Below are 12,173 nucleotides of genomic sequence, written 5' to 3'. Positions count from 1 at the left end.
ATGTGCAGCTCTTCCGACTACATGCTGCAGAGACTGAAACAGCAGGAGACTAGGGAGAGGTTTGCTTTTATTTGTGTGGGGTTTATTTTGTTTTTTGTTTGTTTTTTTCAATTAATGAGTACATTGTGGGGACCCTTATACTGTTTAAAGAGCTATGGGAGGGAGAACTCATGATAGGCAGTGTGGGGGCCATTATACTATTTGAAGGGCTATATGGGGGCTATTATAATATTTAGAGGGCTGTGTGTGGGTCATTATATTATATGGAGGGCTATGTGGGGGCCAGTACACTGTTTGCAGGGCTAGTGGGGCCATTATACTCTGTGAAAGCAATTATACAGTGTGAAGGTTTATGTGGGGTCCATCATACTGTATGGGGGTCATTATGCTTTTTTTATGAGCTGCATGGGGTCAATTATGCTATTTGGAGGGTAGTGTGGGGGTCATTGAACAGTGTGCAGAGTTGTCATGGGGCCGTTATACTACATGGAGGGCTGTGTGGGGATCAGAGTTGGAGCATCATACTGTGCATATGGAAGGTATCCTGGAGGAATTCACTGTGGGGAACGGGTATCATACTGTGTTTGAAGGGCACTTTTGTGGGCATCATACCTAATGGGGGCAATGAAAGGGGGGTGCTCAGGGCTTCAGTAGAAGGAAAATTATTTAGTAAGGGATGCAAAGTTGTGAGAGATGCTCTTCTGTGACCCTGCTGAATATTATTTATTTTATTTTTTTAGGGAGGGGTATTAAAACTTCTGCCGTAAAGCCCAATGATTTCTATGTACGGCCCTGGTCATCAGTGTATTTTACAATCTGTGTTTTTCACGGATGGATAAAGAAATAAACTATAGCGTTTCTGATGTACTTTGCAATGTTAAATACTTACAGCACACGGACTGTACATGGCTGCCATCCGACCAGCAAAGGCTTTCTCACGGATCCATAGACTTCTATTCGCCCTTTTCATCCGTGATACCGTAAAAAAACCAGATATGTGAATAGTACCGATGTTATAATGGGTACGTGTTGTATCCGTGAAAAAAAAAGCTGAGACAACCCCTATGTACCCCACAGACCTCTGACTGAAACTTAAGAATGGTTCCAATTTTATCAATTAACAAAAAGTAAAGTGAATGAACAAAAAAAAAAAATAGATATTTAGACCAATGGTGGACAAGTTGCCACGTTATCGGGGCCTTAAACGTGGGCTTTTATATCACATTTAGCCAGGGCGTAACGGAGCATGTCCACACATTTTTTTTTTTATTCTTTTTTTTTTTATTAACCAGTTTAGAGTTAGTAAAAGTTTTCTTTGCCCAAATAAAAGGAAAAGAAGTTTTTCAAAAAATTGCTTCTCAAAATCTATGTTTTAATGAATGCTTAGGGGCCCTTTGCACACTACGACATCACAGGTGCGATGTCGGTGGGGTCAAATCGAAAGTGACGCACATCCGGCGTCGCTCTCTACATCGTAGTGTGTAAATCGTTTTAACTACGATTACCGAGCGCAAAAGCGTCGGTATCGTATGATCGGTGTAGTGTCGGTCATTTTCATTATTTTGGCTGCTGCGACGGTCCGATGTTGTTCCTCGTTCCTGCGGCAGCACACATCGCTGTGTATGAAGCCGCAGGAGCGAGGAACATCTCCTACCTGACTCCACCGGCAATGCGGAAGGAAAGAGGTGGACGGGATATTTACGTCCCGCTCATCTCCGCCCCTCCGCTTCTATTGGCCGTCTGCCGTGTGACGTCGCTGTGACTACACACGACCCGCCCCCTTAGGAAGGAGGCGGGTCGCCGGCCAGAGCGACGTCGCAGGGCAGGTAAGTGTATGTGAAGCTGCCGTAGCGATAATGTTCGCTACGGCAGCTAACACAAGATATCGCGACGGGGCGGGGACTATCGCGCTCGGCATTGCAGCATCGGCTAGCGATGTCGTAGTGTGCAAAGGGCCCCTTAGACACGACGAAATAAAACTGAGCAGTCACACAAAAGGTTTTTGGGTTTTTTGAGTGATATTTTGTGTCTCGGTTGTGATTACCTTTTGTTAAATGTCAAGTAAAAAAAACTCTGTACGTACCATGCAATATATAATTTGTAAAGTCCAAACATCAGATATTTAATGGTTTTGCACTTTTTTTGTTTTTTTTTTTTTCCCATAAAGACATCCCTGTTTATAAACCTTTTCACGACAAAGGGACATCATAGAGGGTGAATAGTAGAGTTGAACCAAAAGAATAAGAGGACACATGGGCATGTTGGTAATCCATGGCCACTGGACAATGGCCCTGACAACCTCCTACCTAGCCACATCTCTGACATGTCATGTGTGTATGTGGCCGCCCTGCCATGATGGCGTTGTGCTGGGTCCACAAATTAGAAAAGACATCACGGACACTGGTAGATGGCAAGCAGTTTGGTCTGGCGGCAACAGGCTACAGACATGGCTGCTGGACTAAGGGCCCGAGAGTCTTGTTGCTCAAGTCTCGTGGAAGCTGTTCTGTAAGATCAACTCCAGTTCTGGAGAACATAAGCTGCCAAACTTTCATTATGTCCATCAGAGTAACATTTTGTAGTACTACATTTTTCTTGTAGTGGTCAATGTAATGTATGGCTGGCTGTGACTTTCCTTGGCCAGATGGTCATGCATCCTAAACTTAGAGGTTGGCCACTACTTTTTACATCCTTAGGATTGGTGGTCAATATCTGATTGGCTGAGGTCCAGCACACGTCACCCCCGCCAATCAGCTGTGCAGCTGCTGGAAATGCTCAGTTGCAGAGTTGCCCCTGCCTTCTGAAAGCAGCACATCCACCTCCTATTGATTTTGATTGGGAGGTGGTTGTACAGTATCCAGCCATGGCTTCTTTCACTTGACAGGACAGCTCCAGAACTGAGCATTTTTGACCGCCTACCACCGGCGGCCACCGAGAACAGCTGATCGGCGGACGTAAGGGGTGTCGGACCCCGTACAATCGGACATTGATGACCAGTCCTAAGGATAGTTCATCAAAGTAAAAGTAGTGGATAACGCCATTAAATGAAACTTTAAGCTGACATACTGGGTTATTCATGGAGGCAGTGGACACTGTAGCATTCTCCCACCGCCTAGAATAGGGCTAACTCATACATTTTGAATTTTATAAAGTTAAGTTTGGGGGGGGGGTTGTGGTTTTTTTTTCTTGTTCATATGTTTTTGGTTTGTGTTTCTTTTTTTGGTTGTTTTTTTTTTTTTTAAATCTGGAAACCGCATTGCTATTGTCTGATATACAATAATAGAGGATGAGCTGAGATACCAGGCTCAGTCAATGGTCAAGAGTGGCACTTGGAGGCTGGTGGGGAAGATCCTCCATTTTTTTTAATCTTATACATTTCCTTTGAAGATATATATAAATATTTTTTAAACAGAATAGTTTAGAACCAATTTAAGTTAAAAAATTACAAAATAAAGTTTTTAAAAAAAAAATATGGTAAATCAATTAACTTTGAAGAATAAACATAAAGCATCAGATATAGCCATAAGTGTGCCAGGTAGACTTTGATTCCTCTGGTGTGAAATGTGTCATTTTTGTTTGTTGCTTTTATCTTAATATTCAGGTTTAAAGGCTTCTTTAGATAGACTTCAGCTAGAATATGTGGATGTTGTGTTCGCTAACCGGCCCGATCCCAACACACCCATGGAAGGTAAGCTCCATCAGGATCACTGTCGTACACTGCTATGTAGAAAATATTTTTCATTTTGTTCAATATCAAATTCAGATTTAAAAACATGTAAAAGAAATACATTTTAAAAAGTTGTAGAACTTCGGAAATATTTGTTTTTACTGATTCTTTTTATTTTCTGGGTTTTGGGGTTACCCATATTTGATCACATAGGTGGTATAAAGCAAAGTGATTAGAAGGTTTCATCAAAAATATCTCTATTTTTTCTATTCTTTGGCTGGGGGTTTGCTTGATGGACTATTTTGTTTTGGGAAATAACTTTTATTTTTATCTCATTTTTAATGTTTACGGAGTGACCTACAGAACTAGAAGAAAAACCTTAATTTGAATTAAAATTTTAATACCATAACAATATTTTATGATTTTAACAACTTTGTGGATTTTTCCTGGCTATGAATTTCTTAAAGGGGCTCTTCAAGATTGCAATATTTATACCCCTTCCTTATAATAAGCCATTGATATCAAATTTGAGGACGGGGTTTCCAATTCGTGGCACCCAGGCCATCCATCTGACTGAAGGGGCTGTAGCACTTTGAGCACTGCGTCCCACTTATTGTTTGCCAGGCACTGTTCTTTATTTTTGGTAGTGGTAATGCCTAAAATTGTATTTTTGGTGAAAATACTGGGCATAGGCGCAACCAGATGGGGAGCTGTGCCTGATAAATAAAGGAAAGCCAGTATTGAGCTCCACGGCCCCTATAATTGACTGGCTCTTAATGGCTTATCCTATTAAAGGGAACCAACCAGCAGATTTTTGCTATATGAAGTAAAGGCAGTACCATACAGGTACTAGGATGCTAAATCCAGGCATACCTTTTGTAGAAAGATCCGATGCTTGATTGCGGAAATAGCTGTAATCAAAGGTCCAGAAATGCACTTTTACTTTGACATGTGCAGCGGGGGCGGGCATTTTGTAGGTCAAGTCCTGTGTGTATATTCCTCCTCCTGACTTGCACCCTTTTCTTTATTTAAATTTTGCGCCGGGCCACCATTGCTGCTGTTGGCAGCGCGTGCACATTGCCACAGTAATTATGTCTTTATTAAAATGGCGCTGGAGTCCGCGCATGCACATACTAAGGTCTCCTGCTCCATTTTATTGAAGACACTGTGGAGAGTAAAAAAAGAGGAGACGTAACAAAAAAAAAATCTGTGCAAGTGCCATTGCGGAGAATACTGTGAGCGACAGTGTTTTCAATAAATGGCACTGAAGTCCGCGGTACGCGGATGCGCAGACTCCAGCTCATTTTAATAAAGACATAAGTACTTTGGCAATGCGCATGTGCCACCCACAGCAGCAATGGCGGCGTGTTGCGATATTCAAATACAGAAAAGGGGGCAAACCATAGAGGACGAATGTATGCCAAGACGCACCCACAAAGGCCCGCACCTCTGCACACACCAATCAAAGTGCAGTGCATTTCTGGAACTTTGATTAAAGATATTTCAGCAACCAAGCATCCGATCTTTGAACAACAGGTATGCCTGGATTCAGCATCCCAGCACCAGTATGGCACTGCCTTTACTTCATATAGTAAAATCTTGGTGGTTGGTACCCTTTAAGTAGTCTCAAAAACCCCTTTTAACTTTTTTTTAAAATAAAAAAACTAAAAATCTGTAGATCATGTTTTTAATTTTGTTTTTCAGAATGTTTCGCATTATATTCAAAGGGGAAAATTATCTTAAAATATCACATTCCATTTTTTTTTAATTCTTTTTTTTGTTTTTTTTTCAGATTTTGCTGTTCACTTTCTTTTTGTAGATGCTTTTAATGCTTAATAATTTAAACTATTCCAAATAATTCAGTCTTCATACACCGGTTTATCCTAATAAGCCATTGCCTACAAATACCACATATATTTGCAGAGGCGTTAAATGTTTCAGGTGGTTTGAACTATTGGGTGTGTTAAACTTTTGTTGCCTTGTTGTTGTTTCTTATGTTGTTTTCTGCTCACATTTCACCCAGTTTTTGAAATATTCATGTGTTTGTTTTGTTTTTTAAAACAACTAATTTATTCTAAAACTGATCATAATCCTTAATTCATCTGCTGCAAAAAGTGGAGAGAAATCAATGGGTGTCATTATAAGGAATTCCCCATAGTAATTACCTGTAGAATACAAAAATTGATATTTTTTTTACATTGTTGTATTCGCACAACACAACAGTTTTTGTCTCCCATTGGATGATAATTTTAAAGTCCTGTGCCCTTTTGTCAAATAATGTCATGAACTTTCAGCTGTAAACTTTGGTCTTTCTAAATCTTTCTTTCATTACCAGGAGACCCATTTAGTTCTTCCAAGTCGAGAACATTCATCATAGAAGGTACACAGTACCCACAATCTCCATATTCAATTCCGTGTCCAAAAGGCATTTTATGGGACAGATAATTTATTTTTATCTTTACCATATAAGTGTTTCCTCCCCAGTCCCCAAAAGAAAAAAAATATCCATAAAATGCATAAAAAATACCCTTTTAAGAACATCTTGCAAGTAAAATCCAATATTTTTTTTTCTGATCCCTTTAATTATTGTCCCTTACCCTGTTGTGCCCTGATTTGTGTATCATATCATTACACTTGTTACTAAAGGTTTTTTTTTATTTTTTTGCATGGTATATTCTGCATCATTGGTGTTTTGTTTGGGTGATTTATTTTGTTTTTTTTTGTTTGTTGTTTTATATTCCGGGAGCACATTACCGTTGCCGGGACTTCTGTAATGTGAGGAAAATACTCAATGATGCCTCTTGACCTTCAAGAAATATAGATTTTTAATATATTCTTGAAACGGAGAACAGTTCTACAGCTGGGCAGTAAAACAAAAAAAAAATCAAATGTATTATTATTATTATTATTATTATATTTTTATTGTTATCATTATTTTATTTGTATTTATTATAATTTTATTTTTTTATTTTATTTGCATTTTTCTTTATTATCATTAATTATTTTATTTTTATTGTTATCATTTTATTTGTATTTTTTATTATAATTTATTTTTTATTTTATCATTTGTCGTTGTTTTATATTTTTATCATTTTATTATTTGTATTTTTTATCATTATTTTATGTTTATTTATCATTATTATATTTTTTACTATCATAATCATTACTTTATTTTATTTATTACCTTTTTTATTTATCATTATTATTATTTTTTAATTTTTTTATTATTTTTACCGTTTTTGGCAAAATGTACAAAAACTTAATAAAACCTACAAATTCTGATGTTTCTACTATGACAAAAAAAAATCTTTTTTTTTTTTCTTCCCCTTGCACCTTTGCCCAGCTGTAGTAACTGTTGGTTTTGCTTGTGTGTTTGATCGATTTGATACCCAATAGTGTAATGCTCCATTATCAGTGCACTTTTTGGGAATTTTTTCTTCTTCCCATATGCTAAAATGCTTGTTTTCTAGATGCTTGGTACCGCACATGGTCTCATCTCATGCTTTGAGCGGATGATTTGCTTCTCTTGGCATGGGCCTATGTTCTAAATTAAAAAAGAGAAAGATTTGCATGATGGAGACAGTTGAAGCCTTATTCCCCTAAAAGTGTTTCTAAAACCTTACTTCTTCTGAGATCCAAATTGTAGACAATGTGTAAAATTAACAAATGTGGAAACCAGTTGAATTTTTTGTTGTGTTTTTGCTTTTTATAAGGAAATTGGTCGATTCTGAATCATAATACAAAAAAAAATTCCGAACAAAGAGTACCATTTTCTTTTTTTATTTTGTAAAATTATTATTTTTGACCTCTACTTTTAGAAACACTTAAATAATCACAATTGCACTGTGCAGTTTGCCTTGCAAGCACCGCGGTGGGGGTTCTGCCCTCCGGACGCTTCGTCCTCATGCTTCCATAACGCCTTTTGTGACCTATCTCACATTATTACGTATAGCATACATCGGTCAGGGTAACTCACTAGAGTCTAAATTTAAGATCATTTTTTGGGAAGCCCAACTAAATTCATAGTATTTGTCTTCACATTGAAAAGATCATCTAAGCCAGCGATCTTCAAGCTGTAGCTCTCAAACTGTTGCAAAACTACAGTTCCCAAAATGCCACTAGGTGGAAGTTTTTGCAACAGGCTGGAAAGCCAAAGATGAGGGATCTGTTCGCTAATACATGGAGCCCAAAAATTGTGTTGTCCATGTGATGTTCTAAGTTATTATTCTGTATTCTTTATGTTAGCATCTTTATTAAAAATCAAATCTGCTTCTAATTTTTTTTTCTGATTTCTTACCATTAAATTTACTAATGTATTTTCTTTAAAACCATGACATGTATCAGCATGAAGGTCTTTCAAATGTAAATCTATTGACATATTTATATCTTCTATCTATTGCTACATTTCCCAAAAATGTGCATCTTCATTCACATAAATGAGGCGTTAAGTGCTTTCAACAAGACAGAGCACATGAGAAGCCTCTGCCATTGTAGACTTTCTGTTTTCCTTGCTTGGCGCCTGACATTGAGTTAACAATCGAGTTAAACAAGCTGGTGCTGGGCGTAAAAACAATCTAGGGAGGCTGAGGAGCACTTAAGGCTCTGTGCGCATGCTGCGTTTTTTTGACGCTGCATTTTTGTGCGTTTTTGGCCGCTAAAGACGCTCAAAAACGAACAAAAAAAGCATGCATTTTTACCGCGTTTTGGTGTGGGTTTGGCTGCGTTTTGCTGCGTTTTTGATCTCTGCGTTTTTCCAATGCATTGCATGGGGGCGAAACGCAGGAAAGAATTGACATGTCCATTTTTATTTTTTTTTTTATGCTCAAAAACGCAGCTTAAAAAAAAAAAAATTTGTGTGCGGACAGCAAAAATGAAAACTAATAGACTTTGCTGGGGAAGCAAAATCATGCAGTTTTGAGCGCAAAGATGCACCCGAAAAACGCGCAAAAACGCACTGTGCGCACATAGCCTAACACTTCATTTGTGTATTAATGAAGGTACAAAATCCTTGGGAATGCAGTAACAGAGAGGATATAAAGGTGTCATCAAAGATTTCCATTAAAAGTTGGTGAAATTAGGAAATATTAAAGTCAACCTGTCATGTGCAATATGCAGCCAGTACCACGAGCAGTTCTGGGTGCATATTGCTAATCTCTGCCTCACTGTCCATGCATATACTAACATACATTAACAGATCTAAAGATCCTTTATAATTTGATAATGAGCGCAGGGGCTAGTTGTAAGGGGGTGATTTCCCCTGATTAGTCCACCCTCTTAGCATGTTAGTACACCACTGTGGGTGTGCTAACATGCTAAGAGGCGGACTAGTCTGGGGATATAATGCCCTTGCGACTAGTCCCTGCACTCATTAGCATATCATAAAGGATCTTTAGAAATACTTTCTCTAAAGATCTGTTAATGTATGTTACTAGACACCAGAACGGTTAGGCAGAGATTAGAAATATGCACCCAGAACCGCTCGTGGTTCTGGGTGCATATTGCATCTGACAGGTTCCCTTTAAGTTGCCTTTATGTGGCTTATAAAGCTATCTCCCTCCCAGTCTATCAAGTGTGGAGAGATGACACTACTTGGTCAACCATCCAACACCTAGCAAGAATTGTGCAAGGGAGATTGGAAGCCAGGTACGATACTCCTCGAGCATCGGATGGTTGCCTCAATGCAGTACCATCTTGCCATGGCCATTGTCAAGTCTGGTGGGAGAATTTGCCTGCATAATTCTTTTTCGAACTATAAATGTAAAATGTAGTAATGTTTTTCTGTTTAACCATAGCTTCACACCTGAGTTTGACGGTCCATGTATGTAATTTCTAGACTAGCCGAAACTCATCTGGCTCCTATATGCCTACAATGCTATTGATCTTAGGACACAAGACGATCTGTAAACAGACCGTGAAACTCAGACTTGTGAAGCAAACCTAACCCTAATGCACCGAACATTGGGATGTCCTGATCCAGTAAAGTAGACTGAAATATTTATTCATAACACAGGTCTACAAAAAAAACCTATTTTTTTGAATCATCGCAGGTGACTTTGTACTTTTCTGAATCATCTTTTTGTCCTGATTTCATGTATATAGTTTTTCTGTAGTGCGTATAGTTTCCATGGAGCAGCATCATTATTATAAGGTATAGGATATATACCGGTGATATTAAGAAAACAGTAACATATCAGAAAAAAATGCTTCACCTTACAAAACAGATTTTAATTTCACATGAAACCAAAATATGAGCAGAAATTAAGTGTTAGACATTTGACTGTCGTTGATCCGATTTTTGAAGGTTGTCCCTTTATAACATCCAACAGTAATCTGCCATCATTGAGTAATTCCAAAACCCTGGTAGCATTGTCCATTACCGTACTTTAATGTCCTGGTGAAATCGCTTGCCTTGTTCATCGCTTACATCCCCAAAATTTGGGGGGGGAAGACATCTTAATGTGAATGCAAAGAGTGCATTTTCAGAGACATGTGACATCCAAGACACTGGTATGCATTTAGTAGTTCCTTAACACCTTCAACATATTCTTTATTATTTATTTTTTCCTAAGACGTTTTCACAGATCCACTTGAAGGTTTTTCCAAGATCTCAATTCCTTATCATTTAGGGTTCCTTCAAACACATCCTCTCTCATAAGCTCTCTGATCTGAGGACAAACAAATCCCCCTTCCTTCAGTTTTGCTGGTGAAATGCTGTAGAATTTGTGAAAGGTACTGGAACTCTTGTGAATTTGTCTTTGGCTTTCACAAAGTTTTTAATCAATCCCAACCTTATATGTAGGGGAGGAAGAAAGATTTTTGTTGGAGAAACTATAGGATTATGATGAACATTCTCTACCTGGAGCATAATGTTTCTCTGTCCCCAATAACGACAAACATAATGCTCTACAGTATTTCTACAGTCCAATAAACACAAGAAGCAACAATATTTTGTGAAACCTCCTTGCATTCCCATTAGCAGACAAATCACTTTCAAATCTCCACAGATATTCCATTGATGATGCTTATATTGTATAGTATCCAAAACAACTGACAGATTTTCATAACTTTCCTTTAGATTACATGTGAGCAATAGGGATTGATGGTTTCATATTTCCATTGTCAAACAATACTGCTTTCAAACTTCTCTGGGATGAGTCAATAAACAATCGCCAATTTGCAACTAGATACTCTTGATTCAGCTCTTCAAAGTAGCCATTCACATTGTTACAGTAAACCATTGGTCCATCAACTGTGAAAAATTGTGTTAAAGTGTTACTTCTGTTTCGGTAATAACACACATTGACATCATCATAAAGAAGATTCTTCTGTTTCAACCTACAGTCATGGCCAAAAGTTTTGAGAATGCTACAAATATTAATTTTTTACAAAGTCTACTGTTTACGTTTTTCTAATGGCAATTTGCATATACTCCAGAATGTCATAAAGAGTGATCAGCTTAACAGCAATTACTTGCAAAGTCAATATTGGCTAAGAAAATGAACTTTAACCCCCAAAACACATTTCAACAGCATTGCATTCCTGCCAGCTAACATTGTTTTAGTGATTGTTCCATTAGCACAGGTGTGGGTGTTGAAGAGGACAGGGCTGGCGATCAATCAGTCATGATTAAGTAAGAATGACACCACTGGACACTTTAAAAGGAGGCTGGTGCTTGGTATCATTGTTTCTCTTCAGTTAACCATGGTTCTCTCTAAAGAAACACGTGCAGCCATCATTGCTCTGCACAAAAATGGCCAAACAGGGAAGAGTATCGCGGCTACAAAGATTGCACCTCAGTCAACAATCTATCGCATCATCAAGAACTTCAAGGAGAGAGCTTCCATTGTTACCAAAAAGTCTCCAGGGCGCCCAAGAAGGACCAGCAAACGCCAGGACCGTATCTTAAAACTGTTTTAGCTGTGGGATCTGACTACCAGCAGTGCCGAGCTAGCTCAGCAATGGCAACAGGCTGGTGTGAGTTCTTCTGCATGCACTGTGAGGCAGAGACTCTTTGAGCAAGGCCTGGTTTCAAGGAGGGCAGCAAAGAAGCCACTTCTCTCCAGAAAAAACATCAATGACCGACTGATATTCTGCAAAAAGTACAGGGAGTGGACTGCTGATGATTGGGGTAAAGTCATTTTCTCAGATGAATCCCCTTTTCGATTGTTTGGGACATCTGGAAAACAGCTTATTAGGAGAAGAAGAGGTGAGCGCTACCACCAGTCTTGTCTCATGCCAACTGTTAAGCATCCTGAAACGATTCATGTGTGGGGTTGCTTCTCAGCCAAGGGAATCGGTTCACTCACAGTCTTGCCTAAAAACACAGCCATGAATAAAGAATATAAATCCAGCGCAATCACACAGAATATTAAAAAGTTGTCTTCTTTATTGATAGTTTTTCATAAAATCCAAAAGGTACATGCAGCATAAAAATAAAGGATGCCCAGGTCAGAGCGACGCGTTTCAACAAACTGTCTTAATCATGGTCTGACCATGACCAGACCATGAT

At 38.5% G+C, this 12,173-nt stretch overlaps 1 protein-coding gene across 11 annotated transcripts in view; it reads left to right on the top strand.

Moving 5' to 3' along the window:
• The window catches only part of KCNAB2 (potassium voltage-gated channel subfamily A regulatory beta subunit 2), a 295,743-nt gene that overhangs the window by 249,908 nt on the left and 33,662 nt on the right, over positions 1-12,173 (top strand). For 7 of the 11 annotated variants that reach the window (XM_075327764.1, XM_075327760.1, XM_075327762.1 and 4 more), the window contains 2 exons: positions 3,599-3,685; positions 6,000-6,044. In XM_075327764.1, the coding sequence (XP_075183879.1) occupies positions 3,599-3,685; positions 6,000-6,044 (132 nt within the window). The remainder of the gene's footprint in view (positions 1-3,598; positions 3,686-5,999; positions 6,045-12,173) is intronic. The other 4 variants (XM_075327766.1, XM_075327765.1, XM_075327757.1 and 1 more) reach the window with 1 other exon arrangement.

Source organism: Anomaloglossus baeobatrachus, chromosome 11 (assembly GCF_048569485.1).
Source record: "Anomaloglossus baeobatrachus isolate aAnoBae1 chromosome 11, aAnoBae1.hap1, whole genome shotgun sequence".
In the NCBI taxonomy this organism is placed as follows: domain Eukaryota; kingdom Metazoa; phylum Chordata; class Amphibia; order Anura; family Aromobatidae; genus Anomaloglossus; species Anomaloglossus baeobatrachus.
The sequence above is the reverse complement of the archived record's forward strand: the minus strand, read 5'-3'. Positions and strand labels throughout refer to the sequence as shown.